Source organism: Salvia hispanica, chromosome 5 (genome assembly GCF_029641045.1).
Source record: "Salvia hispanica isolate PSC_SH4W2 chromosome 5, Shi_PSC_v1, whole genome shotgun sequence".
Taxonomy (NCBI): domain Eukaryota; kingdom Viridiplantae; phylum Streptophyta; class Magnoliopsida; order Lamiales; family Lamiaceae; genus Salvia; species Salvia hispanica.
In genome coordinates, this window is record NC_142696.1 from 43,228,802 (window position 1) to 43,245,580 (window position 16,779).

At 37.1% G+C, this 16,779-nt stretch overlaps 3 protein-coding genes across 7 annotated transcripts; 2 read left to right on the plus strand and 1 right to left on the minus strand.

The window, feature by feature from the left end:
* The first annotated feature begins 844 nt into the window (after positions 1-844).
* Positions 845-4,067, plus strand: LOC125190395 (serine carboxypeptidase 24-like). 4 transcript variants are annotated; one of them, XM_089058122.1, is made up of 9 exons: positions 845-1,403; positions 2,222-2,329; positions 2,425-2,520; positions 2,596-2,688; positions 2,766-2,851; positions 2,932-3,323; positions 3,395-3,490; positions 3,572-3,661; positions 3,742-4,067. In XM_089058122.1, exons 1-9 carry the CDS (start codon positions 1,142-1,144, stop codon positions 3,779-3,781), a joined length of 1,263 nt encoding a protein of 420 aa, XP_088914248.1. In that variant the 5' UTR covers positions 845-1,141; the 3' UTR covers positions 3,782-4,067. The 4 variants fall into 4 exon arrangements, with proteins under 4 accessions (XP_088914248.1, XP_088914247.1, XP_088914249.1 ...); XM_089058123.1 differs by having other exon boundaries at positions 846-1,403; positions 3,756-4,067; XM_048087702.2 differs by having other exon boundaries at positions 848-1,403; positions 3,572-3,677; positions 3,756-4,067.
* Positions 3,947-7,092, minus strand: LOC125190396 (nucleoid-associated protein At2g24020, chloroplastic-like). Of its 2 annotated transcripts, none has more exons than XM_048087703.2 (7): positions 6,946-7,092; positions 5,899-6,053; positions 5,652-5,752; positions 5,535-5,574; positions 4,973-5,044; positions 4,271-4,327; positions 3,947-4,191 (listed from the first exon to the last, which is right to left on the minus strand). In XM_048087703.2, exons 1-7 carry the CDS (start codon positions 6,998-7,000, stop codon positions 4,114-4,116), a joined length of 558 nt encoding a protein of 185 aa, XP_047943660.1. In that variant the 5' UTR covers positions 7,001-7,092; the 3' UTR covers positions 3,947-4,113. The 2 variants fall into 2 exon arrangements, with proteins under 2 accessions (XP_047943660.1, XP_088914250.1); XM_089058124.1 differs by having other exon boundaries at positions 4,258-4,327.
* A 1,296-nt stretch (positions 7,093-8,388) lies between these two features.
* LOC125186544 (uncharacterized) lies at positions 8,389-11,206 on the plus strand. Its single transcript, XM_048082925.2, has 4 exons — positions 8,389-9,254; positions 9,786-9,856; positions 10,188-10,641; positions 10,721-11,206. Exons 1-4 carry the CDS (start codon positions 9,129-9,131, stop codon positions 10,919-10,921), a joined length of 852 nt encoding a protein of 283 aa, XP_047938882.1. The 5' UTR covers positions 8,389-9,128; the 3' UTR covers positions 10,922-11,206.
* The last annotated feature ends 5,573 nt before the right edge of the window (positions 11,207-16,779 follow it).

Here is a 16,779-nt window from a genome sequence, read left to right on the forward strand (position 1 = left end):
TATTTTGTCAATGTATCTTAACTTCTACTTTGGAGCCAAGTCCTTGCTATAAAGCGAATAACTATTTTAGAGTTGCATTTATTTTAATATTTGTGGTTAACTCAAATCAACTTTGGTCAAGTGGAAGGCTTTTTATCTTTAATGCCCAATAATGATTTAAACTTTGGCTCTCATAATTAGTAGTAATAATACTAATAGTAATACTAATAATCATCAACACCAACAACATGTATGCATAATTGCATATCAATATTTTTACATAAATATGAGTAACATCATGTTACTAACATGTTTAAGGAAATACTTGATCTCCCAGTATATCTTTTACTATCAGTAAAAAAATTTCAAGTCTTGGGTGTAATATCATTGTAAAGATGGCATCACAACAAAAGAAAATAGTAACTTTTGTAAATTTGGCCTTAAAAAGTTGAACAAATAACAGAATTATACACTCTCTGAAGTCTGAAATAAGAGAACATGCTGCAAGTCAATCCTTCACACTATTTGCAAGTCATAAATAGAATCAATTTTTAGGTATGCACCAATTTCAGGACAGGTGAACATTAACGTTTATAACTTAAAATCCAGCAATAGTATTGCTATAAAACTGAAAGAGACACGATATACACGAATGCATCACAAATGTATTCATAAAATAACATTTTTGTTAATTTACACAAATAAACATGTATTAATTGTACATATATAAAGGTCAGATCTGAGTTGTCGACTACCCTTTTAGAATTATTTTTATAGTGGTCAACAATTTTCTGAAATATGAATGGAATAAATTCAATTCATATCCTATTTAATCTCCCCATCTTCCCCATTTAACATGCATTCATCTCTGTATAGTGAGAGGAATGGTCCTAACTTATTACTCCAAAGTCCTAATATATATGAAAGCATCATGCAAGCTTGTGGAGTACCTATTTGAAGAGCTGTTTAAGATCCCATAAATGCATTGCCTCATCACATGTTTCCAGCCACCATACACTGACAATTAATTAAAACATCTCTATATATCCAACATCCTCAATTCCTCATCTCCCTGCAGCTTCTGAAAATTTAGTACTACTTCATTTTCCTCCACTCTAGTACAAAAAATCACACACACTGACACACACACATACATGTAGCAATGGAGTTGATGAGAAGAATAATCCATGTGATCATAATAATAGTGTTGTCAACAGCATTTAGCAATATTGCATTTGGAGAGGGGAGAGGAGAGCAAGATCTTGACCGCATCACGGCGCTTCCAGGGCAGCCGGCGGTCAACTTCTCCCAATATTCGGGCTATGTCACCGTCAACCAAGAAGAGGGCCGCGCCCTCTTCTACTGGCTCACGGAGGCTGCCGATAATCCGCATACTAAACCACTTCTTCTTTGGCTCAATGGAGGTTTCTTCTAACTTCTACTTAATTTTTTATTTATTTATTATTTCACCATAATTATAAAATTGATTTCGGACAACCACTCGAATGCTACTAAACCTTCTTCAACCAGAAAAATTTAAAGTTGGGTCCAATGAATAAATGGGACAGCTAACGTTGAGATAGGCCAATATATAACTTTTTCATTCACTAGTCTACGTTATTAGGCACAAATTTTGAAGTGAGGTGTATGTCGACCATAATTCTTTTCACTCTTAACATACTCCCTCCGTTCCACTATAAATGACATGCTTTCGTTTTATAGATGCCCCATCTAAGTCTAATTAACACATTTCCTAAAATAGAAACATTATTATTTTTACATTATTCTCACTCCATTCGACTAACAAAACAAAACTGTGTAAAATCCCGTGCCTCATTTAGAATGGGAGGGAGGGAGTATAGATTTTGAAAGTCTTTTTTGGTAACTTTGGTGGGATATTTTATTTACTTATATTAGGTATAATAAATATATGATTGTTGTTTTCCAATATAGTAGGTGTGAACTTATGTCATACATTAATAGTTGAGTCATTTCAAAATAACATGAAACACACAGTGAGACACGAGTCACTGTCGACTTTTAGCCATGGAAATCACTCTCACCGGTCATCACGATTCATCCCCTCTCCCGGTGCACGTTAGCACCACACCACAAGCATCTCTCTTTTTCATAAATTGTCACCTTATTTCTGCATGCCCTCTACAGTTGTACATACATATACATGATCAAACAAAACAAATAACCCCTTTTAATTTTGTACATAAATCTTTGTTTTATGCAGGACCTGGATGTTCATCAGTGGCATATGGAGCATCAGAAGAAATAGGGCCATTTAGAATCAACAAAAATGCTTCATCTCTCTACCTCAACAAATACTCATGGAATATAGGTACCAAAACACTTGCTTGTATTCATTTCTTCTCTGGAATAAGGTTGAAAAAAGAAAAGAGCCTACCTGCAGCATCAAGTTTTTTATGGTTGCAGTGGCAAATATTTTGTTTCTTGAATCGCCTGCTGGAGTTGGCTTCTCCTACACAAACACGAGCTCCAACCTCGAGGACTCTGGGGACGAAAGAACCGGTACATTCCATATCCATTTTTTGCATTCATTTGAAGCAAAAAGGGGAGAATCTCATCAAAATTTGGTGTTTATAGCTGAGGATGCTCTGGTTTTCCTGATAAGATGGATGGATAGGTTTCCACAGTACAAATACAGAGACTTTTACATCTCTGGAGAGAGCTATGCAGGTAGTACTGACCACATACCATGCATCTGCCATATCCAACACTAAGCTAACAATCTTCAACCTTACTTGTTTTGGCAGGCCATTACGTCCCACAGCTAGCAAACAAGATATATGATTATAACAACAAATCTTCCCAACCCATCATCAATCTCAAAGGATTCATCGTAACCTCACTTTCAGTCTAATATCAGGCATGAGAAATGATATTGAATGCTGCTAGACATGACAAAAATCTATTGCGCAGGTAGGAAATGCAGATACAGATAGCTACTACGATTACATTGGAACAGTGAACTACTGGTGGAGCCACTCCTTGATATCGGATCACACATATAACTTACTTTTGAAATCATGCAATAACAGCTTCAAAGATACTTCCCAGAAATGTCAAGACATGCTGATATACGTGGATAAAGAAATTGGGAACATAAATCTGTACAACATATACACAGAGAGGTGCAATGAACCACAAGGGGGAGGAAGCAGGCAGTTTCTGAAGCGCAGGAAAGTTGCACGATCTTCTGGATACGACCCGTGTACAGAGAACTATGCTGAGATATACTACAACAGGCTGGATGTGCAGAAAGTGCTCCATGCAAATACTACCGGCATTCCATACAAGTGGACAGCATGCAGGTATTTTCAAATAATATAGCAAGTTTGAAGAGCTTAAAAGGAGAATGATATATTACCTATGCATACGGCAGCGATCCACTTATAAATAACTGGAAAGACTCTCCCGCTTCAATGCTCCCCGTCTACACGAAGCTGATCGCTGCAGGGCTTAGAATATGGGTATTCAGGTGCAATCATATCAATAAAATTCATATATGCAAAAATATCAAAGATTGTTTAGTTAACCCTTCCATTTATCTCCACTGCAGTGGGGACACAGATGCAGTTGTCCCTGTGACAGCAACGAAGCTTTCTCTGAGCCATCTCAATCTCAGAATCAAAACTCCATGGTATCCTTGGTATGTTGGTGGCCAGGTAAATTAATCATATTCATAGGAATCTGCAGCGTGATTTTTGTAGGAATTTAATGAAACAATAGCTTATTATTTACAGGTGGGAGGATGGACAGAGGTGTATGATGGGCTAACATTTGCGACAGTTAGAGGAGCTGGGCATGAGGTTCCTCTGTTTCAGCCCATGAGAGCTTTCAAACTTATAGAGTCCTTCTTGTCTGGGAAAGACTTGCCAAAATCTCAGTAAGATAACAAAAATGTACTTTCACGAAAACCAGGTGGAGGAACATCTAGAAAAAGTCTTAGAATAGGATCATTCAACATGAATTGTATGACATGCTATAGTTCTCAAGCAAGCTATTCGTTCACATCCTTGTTTTTAGTCAAAGGAAGATTGTATAATGTAAACGTACATGCATTCTCTTTGACTAGAAACAAAATTGTGTTTCTACATAAAGTCATTGTTTGAACCCCTCGCTCAGGCCGGGAGGCATTCCTATACTCTGAGCTAGGTCGCTCATTCTCTCCTTCATTGCCTGGACGAATTAAGGAAATTAGAAAAAATTTAAGAGGGAAAATTTAATAAAAACCATTATACTTACGACAGAATCTTACAATAACACTCTTCTGATGTGCTTCTTTGTATGCCTCGTTGATCAACAGCGAAAGTTTCTGTCCAAAGAAGAAACCAAAGTTAATAAATTTCTCAATAATTACCGAAGAATATGTTTAATACAAGCGTAAACCAAGATGGAAGGATGAGTTTTGAATATGATGTTTTCTTTCTTTGAACTTCAAAAGATCTGAGAAATTTATTTGAAATCACCATCAGTATAAGTAAATAAAAGTAAAAGTTCCAACTAAGCATGGGAAATACATAAAGCAAAAGGATAACTTCTGTCTTATATGGGGGAACTATGCGATTTACTTGAAGCAAGTCAGTCAAAAAACATTCTGCAACTCTCCATTTCTACATGTATCTCAAAGAGAAAGACAGTATGTGTAGAAAAGATTAAAATAATTTTGTTTATCGGACATAGTAGTTGCACGCCCATTTTCAATGTCGCTTGATATATAGCTGACAATCGCATTTTTTTTTGTCAAGATTAGTACATTTCTGCTACTTTGCAAACTGGTATAATGTCCCGGGTATAGGGTAAGTACGTATTCAAGTGACCATTGGTATAAATGACCAGCCCAGGTAGTTAACAAAGAAGTAACATGCAATGGCAGTCTGAATGTGTGTACGTGGTGGTACTAAAATAAGGAGAACCATAAACAGCATATTCAACAGAAAGCGAATCCAAGGACACTCACTTCAGCTCCTAGTTCCATTGCAGCTTCAGTAATCTCAGTGCGTATAGGTTGTTGATTCCCAGACAAAGTAACCTGAAATGATGTCAAAGCCAAGGTGCAGTTACTTATCTACCAAACAAAGGTGGTTCAAGAGGGAAAGTAGGCTTATCCACGCATAGTTAGTAATATTTCGGATAAGTTCAATCATTGATGTCAAAACCAAGGTGCATTTCTGCAAGGAAATTACCTTGAGTGCTCATTACAAGCAGAATTTGAGGACATTATTGAGAGAGAAACATAATTCAAACTTTCATCTATAAGCCCATCATGCACTGCAAATTCATGCATGTACACAAAGTACTCTGCTTGAGAGATTAACTGGCTTTTCTTTCGATATTAATGCTCAATATTTTTATATTTTTTCAAAATAGTTACTGTATTTATTTGTAGTATATATGTAGTCAAAGATCCTAAAGCATTTAAGTCTAGTACAGCTGTTATTTTTATTATTGAGTGGAGAAGGGGGACGATGAGGATTAAGTGTGTGCTGCCAGACTGGAAGCTTAATTTATCTGCTGAATACCTTTATGAGCTCTCCTTCACAGTAACCCTCGAACTCTGCTCTGCATAAGGATTCCAAAAAGGGAAATGGGTGAATTGGATACCGTGATAAAAAATGCTTTAGTTCACTCGAACATACGCTGCAAGTTCTTTTTGCACTCTGACTGCTTCAACCTGGACAACCATCTGCGCCTTCTTCACTGTTTCATATAACCCTTGCATTCCTCCCATGAACCCCGCCTGATCTTCAAAATCAATCCAACATCATTTAAGGAATATGAGCTTGTAATTCGAAAAGAGAAATGCACAAGATTTAGCTGCACTTCAACTTAACACCTTAAAAACTTGCAAAACTCTGTTGAACAAATAAAACTTGGATAACTTGCCTTTGAAGGAGCATCATCGCTTTTTTCACCATTATCTTTCTTACCACCGAATAGGCAGCAAATTTTAAGAGGCTTCTGTTTCACAATCAACTTCTGGTAAGTAGACTGAGATAGACCACATATGCCAACTGGACTTGTGCTGGTGTTTAATCTGTCTGAGCAGATAAATGCGAAAGGGAAACAAGAGGAATGTTACCAAACGAAGCAAATATAGAATACTGACCTTATGCACATAGATAGTTTAAAGAGCCAAAAAAACATTTTTCAATATATAATGATATCTAAACTTGCATAATATACAAATCAACTATTTAACCACCCTATGCAAGAACAAACTTATGTTCATAAACAACACTTAAAATGAAGGAAATTTGTACCATGAACAAAAGAAAATAGTCCTACTTAGTTTCTATCCGCCCCTTAAAAATGCAGATATCCAGAACCAGGCCAAGTCCATTTCTACCATTATCTGCTGTTTCTTCTAAACTAGAAGAAAACAATCATATCAATAATTTTGAATACTGGCTGCTGCTACCTTCAACCATTTAGAATACTCCATCCCCAGCTCCGGTACCAACATTTGCATCCTAGTGAATGCTCGATGCAGAGCACAAAACATTACTCCCTCCGTCCACCAATAAATGTCTCATTTACGTTTTTACTACGTTCCACCAACTTTATCTAACTTGCTAAGTTTCGGCCAAACAAACCTCCTTACACTCCTAACTTAACTTGAAAACCGGAATTATTAAACGACAGTTCCTCCATTCGAAGATTATATGATAGGACTCTTATCCACTATTTGAGGAATAAGGGCAGAAGATAAAAGATCATCAGTAAGGCTTGATTTCACTGTTTACTAGTACTAGTTTATACCAAAATGAACCATACTTAAGAATTCAATAATATCCAACGTTTTGCACTCTAAACCAGCATAACTAAAAGGAAATTAATCCCCAAATACCTATCTAAATTCTCGTGGCACACAGAAAAAGAAAATAGTAGGAGTAATATATAATAAAAAGCACATTTCGGCGGAGAGAGTACATATGGAGCCAGAAACCGGCATAGACTTGGCAAGTTGAGCTGTAGTTGAGGCCATTTTTCACACAGAAACACGCACTCAGAGGTGAAAGAGATGAGTGGATAAAAGTAGTTATGTTGTTGGTTTTGCAGTTCAGAAATTTTACTCTTTTTAATTTGGTCGGTGCCGGTGGGCTCCAAACCCCGATCCATTTTGATTTTACATAATTATACGGGTCGGGTTCAGATCCGGCGTGGTATTATTATTTTAGATATAATAACATTATTCTACTTTCAACTGTAACTTTTATGCATTAATTTAGCACAAAAAATTGCGTCATACCATATGGAGTGACATTTAGTAAGTAAGATTTCTGAGTATTAATCAGTAACATATGAGTATAAAGTTAACTTTCGACTAATGGGAAAAAAAAAATCCCTGTCCACTAAACTAGTACTACTCCAGTTCATTTCCTATTTTTATTGGTCCACTAAATTAATCTTATATTATTAAAAATATAAGTTATTTTTAATTTATTATTATTTTTTCTTACTTACTTACTTTATCAGTTATCTATATTTTTTGTTTCTTTTTTTACTCTATCTAATTTATCTATTTTATTTTTGTATTTTAGGGCACTCACAATGGTGGCCGATCGCAAGGGCTGAGCGATCCGCCACCCCATCGCCTCCGATCGGCTCCCATTGTGGAGAGGGTGTTGATCGCCACTCACCAACGCCTCCGCCCCATGGCCGATCATACGCCTCAGCCGATCCGCCATCGGCTTTCAATCAGCCTCGAGATAGGCCCCCATTGCAGGGCGCCGGGGTTTGATGTTCAATTTTTTAAAACTTAATTTATTAAATTTCTTCTCCTATTGTAAATTGCTTATCGTTGTATTTTTTTAATATTATACTTCCTCCGTCCCAGATAATTCGTCCCAGTTCCTTTTTTACACTCATTTTGCAAAAATAATAATAAATAGTTAAAGTGAAGAAAAAGTAAAGTAAAAGAGAGAATAATGTAGAGAATAGTTTTATCTACATTATTGTTTCTCTTATTTTACTTTCTCTCAACTTTACCTATTTATTATTATTTTTGCAAAACGAGTGTGAAAAATGAACTGGGACGAATTATCTGGGACGGAGGGAGTAATATATTAAAGAATTAATTTATTGGGTATTATTATTTAGACATTGGCCTTAATAATAAAAGAAAATAATGCTAATATAAAAATGTGGGAGATGGGCACTATTAATAAAATTACAGTGCTTATTAATTTTACATTAAAAATGTGTCTGTCGAACATATATTTTTACTATATTGAATCAAAATTAATAATAATAATAATAATAATAATAAATTTGAAAGCGGGTGCCGCAATAGCCGCCGCGGTTGAAGTTTGGCTCCTGCAAATAGTGCTGCTGCGAACGCATTAAGTTGGATTTTCATGGGTATGATTCCGTATGAGCAGGCAGAAATGGGGATGGTGATAAACAGGAATGGCGCATTTATTAAAGAAAAAGCAAAGCGCCAGCACAGCCTTCAAACTCATGCTGCTACCCAACAACCTCAACAGCACACCAGGAAAATCGCATCGCTCTCTCTCTCTCTCATCCTGTGCTTTTTCAGCCATTTTTCCACTACACATAGCAGGACTCATCAATTCCTTCCTTTCTCTCTCCTCTCGCTTTGTCCATGTCTACACAATGCCTACATCGTCTCATTCTATTCAAATCAGGAATCTCTTCTTGACTTGCAACTTTTTCCCAACAACAAACCAGAGTCCCAACATCACACTCACCTCACGCACCACCAAAATTAAAGCAGAGAGAGAATTTTGCGTGTGCCACAATTGCCCTTCTGCAACCCCAGCCCCCCAAAAATCCCCCATCTTCATCATCAACTTCACTCCCTTTCCAACAACTATGACTTTTTATTTTGCCGTGGGCTTTTTCGCCCTTTGCTTTAGTCCACACAGGAAACAACCCAACCTTCCCACACGTCCCCCTATTTCATCTCTCTATCTATCTCCCCTATTCCTTCTTTTCTTTATTACTCGCCCATCTCTCTTCCGTCTTCACATCTTTTTCCATTTTCCTCGTTTCCGTGTTTTCACAGCTAACCCCTATATACATCCATCCCATTCCCGTCTGCAAAATCAAAGCTTTTCAAAAGGGGGCCTCCTGCTTTGATTTTTAATTTTATGTCAATGAAGATCCAAGGGGGGATTTTGGATCAAACGACGCCGTATGGCCTTGCTGCGAGAGAGGATGTTAGGGCTAAGCATAAGTATCAGACTCTTGTTCAGGACTATCACGACTTGCAAAAGGTATTTTCATTCATTCTTCTATTTTCAATTTGGGGATCTGAGCTTTTATTTGCTTATTTGTTGATGGGCTGCTGTTTTATGTGTAATTTGCTTGGATATTGATCTTTGGAATTGATCTGCTTGTTTTATATGGATTGATCTACCTCTTTTTGTTATTACTTTAATGTTTTCTTCTAAATATTAATTTGTTGATGTTGGAGTTCTTACACTAGAAATTGATGGTGTTTATTATTGTTTAGGATTTCTTTTGTCATATCTATTAGGTTTCCCAAAAAAAATTAGATTAGGTCTTTAGGGTTACTTAAACTTTTATCATGTGTGCAGTAGTACTCATTTCCATGGTTGCTCAGATTAAAATAATTATTAACTTACTGCAAGATGTGTATCTCTTCATGATTCTTAGCCAAAAATGATGCAATTAGAAGGTGTGTGTGTTTAATTGGAAGTTTCAGTTTGTTGCTCCAATAGTTAGTCCCAGCATGTTTGGTTGTTTCACTGTAAATAATGTAAAGATGTCTTGTTACTCTACAGGAAGTTAATATCATGAGAAGCAGATTAGAGGCGGGGAAGCAGAGCAAGATGGCTCTCGCTGCTGAAGTTCGGTATGCAATAATCTTGCTTCTTACTCTAATAACAAATATGAAGATTGTGTGCTTTATCTTTGTCTAGATTGTATCCTCTGTGAAAGGCGTTGCTGTTAATTGTTCTGTGAGTGAGATATGTCATGAGCATAGTCTGCAAGTATGAACCATGGAGCGACTTTCTCAGCATGTTATGTTTCACTAGGTCTTCTGTTAATTCGTTTTTATTCAAGATTGTGTGTGCGGTGGCAATGGATATTCGCGTTCCTCAGTATAATTTGTCAATGGATACAACTAATGTTGAAGTGCTCAATGTCCTGTTACCCTAATGATCTTTTATTGTAATCCACAGGTTTCTACGCAAAAGATTTAGTTACTTGGTGAACATGAAGACTAAGAATTCGCCACCGAAAGAAAAATTAGGACAGTCACCAAATCTGCAGAAGCAAACTAAGCAGACTGAGAGACTTCGCAGAAAAGAAGCCACGCTTCCTATTTTACCCCCGATTCCGGAAGTCAGACCGAAGAAGAAACAGTATGTTAGTAAAAAATTAGGTTTGTTTGGCACGTCTCCAGTTGGGAATCCTGATTTTAGCCACAAAGTAAGGCTAGACACTGGGAAAGTTAATTTGATGCAGATCACAGCTCCATTTCTTGACTTGAACAAGAAAGGAAGAATGAATGCAAATGATACAGCTCCGAGCAATGCAGCTACAGCTTTTGATTTGAACCAAGTTAGTAGTTCTAGTGTGAGAGAATCGTCATTGCCCAGCCGAGCGCCTATCTTTGACTTGAATGAAATCTCGGTATGAAGCTATATGCACAAGTGATTACTTATAAATCTCCAAGTGTCATGCATTCTTATATTCTATCTATGTTCAACAGATGGGTGACGAGGATGAGGATTTCCAGACTAATGACGAAGTGGTGAAGTATGAAGAAAGCAGGAGAAGTTTAATGAGACATCCAAATGATGAAGTACAAAACGATTTGATGCTGTCCATATGTAGAAATGCTGGTGAAGGGTCGTCTCGTGTGGGGAAGAGGAAGATCTCGTGGCAGGATCCAGTAGCATTGAGAGTTTGAAGCGCCTTTTCAACCCTGTAATGGTGGCTTCCGTGCCATTGCTTTGGCGCGTTTTCTGGGATAAAACCTTAGTTAATAGTAGTACTACTTAAAAGCACTGCCTGAAATGGACAAACTAGAGCTAATTTAAGGATTATATAGTTTATACCCTGTAGTTTGCTCTAGTTTCTGCTTGGACTTGATAGCCTCTATTGCATGATTTTATGTAAAAAAGGACGAAAAGTCAGTTTAAATCATGCTTCTTGCTGATTAGTCTATAGAGAATGAATCGACCTGTGTTTATTTCGCGTGTGAAGTGGAGTAGTAATTAGTAGATTCAATTTTGTTTTGTCAAGAGAATATTTCAATCATAAACTCAATGCAATTATGTTTTTGGATATGGTCGGAGGAAAATTATATTTTTATGCAATAAACTGCAAATTGTTATCTACCTTTGTATATAATCTGAAGTTTCATAAATGACTCCTTAATCATTTTTATTTTTAGTAAATATCAATATATTTCTTCTAACTTATTTCATTCTCTCGTTATATTCTCTATTCATCTCTCTCCATTTTTCATTCTCATTTTTTATTTAACTCACTTAACATAATTTTTTTAAATCGCATGCCGAACTGAAATGCAGTTGGCATCACCTAATACTCTCCCTACTTCATCCCCTACTCCACCCTTCACAAACATAAGTGCGGGACCCACCATCATATTTTATGTTTGTGAGGGGATGGAGTATGAAAAGTATTAGGTGATCCCAACTGAAATGCAGGCATCCGCTACTGCGTAATGGAGGGAGTAAGATTTTAACTAATATTTTAATTTAATTTTATTGTATTAAATAAACCATTTCTTTTTAATATTTTGCCACATGAGTAACATATACTCATTCCGTCCCAGAAATATTGTCCCAATTCCTTTTTCACACTCGTTTTGTAAAAATAATAATAAATAGTTAAAGTAGAGAGAAAGTAAAGTAAAAGAAAGAATAATGTAGAAAATAGTCTTACCTACATTATTCTTTCTCTTATTTTACTCTCTTTCAAATTTACTTATTTATTATAATTTTTGTAAAACGAGTGCAAAAAATGAACTGAGACAATCTTTCTGGGACGGAGGGAGTAATAATTACTAAAAGAATTAATTAATATTCCACCTCATTTTCTTCCCCTCGGCACCACTTACAATTCGAAATACATCGACTTTTTAAGAACCGATCCGACCAAAAATGCTCGAGTTATTTGAATATGTAACTCGCAAATCACAAATCCCGAAATCTTGGAAATAGAAATGTTTCGTAAATAAAAAAGATCAAAATAAAGATCAAAATGAGATTTCCATCATCACTATTCTGAAATGTTGATGTAGTATGTAATAAGGGTTAAATCCACCGAGTATTCAAATTTTGAAAGTTTTTCTAAGAAAGGAAATGGTGTATACATAGGGAAAGCCGTATGCAATGAAAAATGCAAGCACGGCTTGGGCAGGGGTTTTTCTTTATTTAGTAAACGTAACAAAATAACAAAGAAATTATCTACTCCATCCGACTAGTTCCGGGTTCGATCCCGGGCAACCCACTTCGTATCGAAATTTTATGTGTAGAAATACATATTTTCTTTTTGAAATCCACTTCATTTAGTTAGAATATAATAAATGTGAATGGATCCAGATAGTTATTAGCATTGTTGACACGAACATATAGGTTATGTTAGTAGAGGGCCCTATAGAGACTGTGGTCAGAAATCCATAATAGAGTCCAATCACAACGACCGAATTCATTAGCTTCATGCATAAGGATACCTAGTAGAAAAGATTGAAAAATCATCACAAACCTCCTTTTTTTTCTTTTCAATTGCAATTTCTGGATTATTATATGATGATTTTTGAACTTTTCATATATTGATATGAAGTAAAGGCAGGAAGAGGATATATATGAATAGAAACTGGATTGGGATATAACTTAACTCGAAATACAGAAACAAATGAAAAGATACAATCCTCCTAAGAGGCCAATAATCCTCTCACCGAGGCCTACGGTATACACCGATAACAATTGATCTCTTCTGGATACCTTTCTCAAAAACCTCCATAGTTTATATAGGAGTTTACATTATAATAATCCCACGAAACTTGCACCTAATTGATCCCAATCAATTCCCAATTGGGAATTGATTCAAATCACATCTTATTTATTCAAATTAAATCTAATTTATTCAAATCCCTCCAATTCCTACTTACTTAAAATAGTGCATAATCATAACATTTCATAGTCAACTCTTGGGCTGATTTTATTCCAATTTATTTCCTGCAATTATTCCATGAATGGGGACTGATATCAATTGCCTCCCGGAGAAAAACAGCCTTGTCCCCAAGGCTGAGGGCTGAGATCCCTGACACTGTCCACCCCCGTCTCGAATTCCTCGTTAATGGCATCATCGTCATCGTTGAGGACAATGACTTGGAGAGTTTTGGGTGGACAGCGATGCGTTGGGCTGTACTTGAGACCACATTGAAAACACGTGCCTGCAGCCCTATGTTTCTGATAGTCCTCTTGAGACATGTGTCTGAAACGGTGATTAGGGCGAGACCCCGAGGGCGGCGCAAACGATGAGGCTGTGTTTGAATACGTATGGCCCCCAGAATTTGGCACCATGGAAGAATTGGGTGAGTAAGGCGCTGGCTGTTGGGGTGGCCGAGAATGTGCCTGCAAGGGGTAACTTGAATGTTGTGTAGAGGACTGAGAAAAGGAGTTACCGGAGCTGTTAGGACTGGTCAAAGGTGTCGACAAGCGCTCGATACGTTTGGCCATTTGAACTGCATCCGAATAAGTCGCAATCCCATGATCAGTCAGCTGCAGGCGAATATGTGGTTTGAGCTTCGCTAGAAAGAAACCAAGAAATTGGTTGTCGGTGAGATCGGGCAATTGAGCTAAGTGCGACTCAAATGCAGCAATGAAATCCGCCAGTGACCCATCATGCTTGGTAGCAGCGAGGGCTTCATAACTATCACGAGCCGAATCATCGCTAAAGCGAATGAGGAGTTCACGTGAAAACTGGTCCCAAGAAAGGGAAGGAAACCTACGATGGAGAATTTGGATCCAGGGAAGAGCAGGTCCAGATAAAGCGATTAGGGCAAGGTCCATGCGGTTAGCATCAGTAGTTTTGTGGACCATGAAGTATTGTCCTACCCTCGCTAACCACCCTAGAGCATCCCGACCATCAAACGACGGAAGAGCCATCGGATGTTGAGTCCCGTTAGGTGGACTAGAGGCATCACCTGCTGCAGATGCATCATCGGCCTCGTGATCCAGTGGATCCTTGTGTGGCACATTGGTTTGTGAAGCACGAATCTCCTTCAATAGGATATCGAACTTCTCGTTAAACTCCACTTTAAGATCTGCCACTGCCTTCTCCAATCCTTCCACACGCAATAGCGTGTCATCTGAGCGTGCTTCTGCGGAGCGAGTAGAAACCATCGTTCACCGCACCAATTGATATGAAGTAAAGGCAGGAAGAGGATATATATGAATAGAAACTGGATTGGGATATAACTTAACTCGAAATACAGAAACAAATGAAAAGATACAATCCTCCTAAGAGGCCAATAATCCTCTCACCGAGGCCTACGGTATACACCGATAACAATTGATCTCTTCTGGATACCTTTCTCAAAAACCTCCATAGTTTATATAGGAGTTTACATTATAATAATCCCACGAAACTTGCACCTAATTGATCCCAATCAATTCCCAATTGATTCAAATCACATCTTATTTATTCAAATTAAATCTAATTTATTCAAATCCCTCCAATTCCTACTTACTTAAAATAGTGCATAATCATAACATTTCATAGTCAACTCTTGGGCTGATTTTATTCCAATTTATTTCCTGCAATTATTCCATGAATGGGGACTGATATCATATATAGAAAAGAAATAGAAAGAGATAGACGAAAAATGACATCTGTTATGTCAACGATCCTAAGGGGAATATTAAATGAATGGAATTGGGATCTGGATTGAATATAATGAAATAGAGGCACTTTGAGGTTCCCTCTGAAATGAGGCATGGAAGGGAGCTGCTACAAAGAAGTTATAAAGGAGGGTTCGAGCTCATATTGGTCATGGTTGAGAACAGAAATTGAACTCTATGAGATCTAATCTCTTGTTCCTCAGTAGCTCAATGGTAGAGCGGTCGGCTGTTAACCGATTGGTCAGAGGTTAGAATTCCACGTGGAGAGATTTGATTCATTCTGAATTACGAATTCAGAATAAAGGAGCTCACTTTGACCGTTAAGAATAGGGAACCTATTCCTGTCTTTGTTTCTATCTCATCGTATCCCATTCTGTTCCCGACTACTACTACATTATTAATTAACTGAAAAAAGATACAAACAACCAACGTATTCTTGGAAACAGCTTGGAGGTTGTTGTATGCGATGAGCTCTTGAATTGCACGTGTTCTATTCGTCCTCTTTGTTGGTTGGCTAACCATCTGATAATATTTCTATTAAAAATAATATCTTCCACCAAAGACCATTAAATTTAAATGTTGCAATGTTTATTAGAATAGCCTAGGAGTATCTAGAATTCTCCAGATTTGATAAAGGCGGTTCATAACCGACATTGATGTATTATAAATAGGCATTAGGCAATTTTGTAGTGTGCACAGAAAGTCTGCATGTTTAGTTTCATCAATTGCTTCAGTCATTGTGTTACACAGCATGGCGTGTAATATTGTTGTTCACTTGAAAATTTTAAAAATGGCAACATACTACATATCAAAGATATATAACTATTAATAACAGCTAAATGAATATGAATTAACAGCTCAAATATAACAAAGTTGACACGGCCTGGGATATTGAAGAGCTGGCACAGCCCGGGTACCACTAGCGCGGCTTCGATCAACTGGCAGATAAGAAGGTCAGCTGTAGTATATGTCTGGACTGTAGCTGTATCGCATGACCATGTCTGGACTGTAGCTGTATCGCATGACCATGGATTATAGTTGTATCGCATAACCATGCAGCGTACGCCATGGTCAATGGTTGTTCATTCCACATTTCCAATATCAAGGACCATTGGAGATCTGAACACAAGTACAAAGGCAGTCACTTCTGCCCTGCTTGTGGCAATTGTATTGTTGATCCCCTTCATTACCGGACGTACGGTGATAAAGACTGTCCTCGTTTAACGAATGAGATGACTGCAAAACAGCTAGATGCCAAAGAAGCCACTGACTATGTCAAGACACTCCCGCGAGCAGCAATCTAAAGAGACACTCCCGCGAGCAGTAATCTAAAGACGCCTTAGCCTTAAATGCTTCTTTTCTTTCTTTAACCATCTCTTTGTCCTTTTCTTTCTTTAACCATCTCTTTGTCCAGATTATCCGTTGTAAGGGATAATCTTTGAATGTGTTCTACTAATTAATCGTAGGGGACAATGTCCATTTTTTCCTAATATTATAAAAATATACTTCTTTTGTCTCTGAAAATTTGTCACTTATTTCCTTTTTCGCATGTCCCTAAAAATTATCACCTTTCACTTTTACATTTTTGGTAGTGGACCTAATACTTCATTAACTCATTCTCCCTCACATTTTATTATAAAACCAATACCCTCTTCGTCCCACGTTACTTGAGGCGTTTCTTTTCGGCACGAGATTTAAGAAAGTTGTGTTTAGTGAGTTAAATAAAGTAAATGAGAGAATAAAGTAAGAGAAAGAAGAAAATAGATATGATTAGATTTTTTTTAGCGAAAATGACTCAAGTAACTTGGTATATAAAAGTAGGACCAACATGAGTGAGTATAAAATAAATTAAATTAATTTCCCTAACTAAAGTAAAAACAAGAAGTAAAAAGAA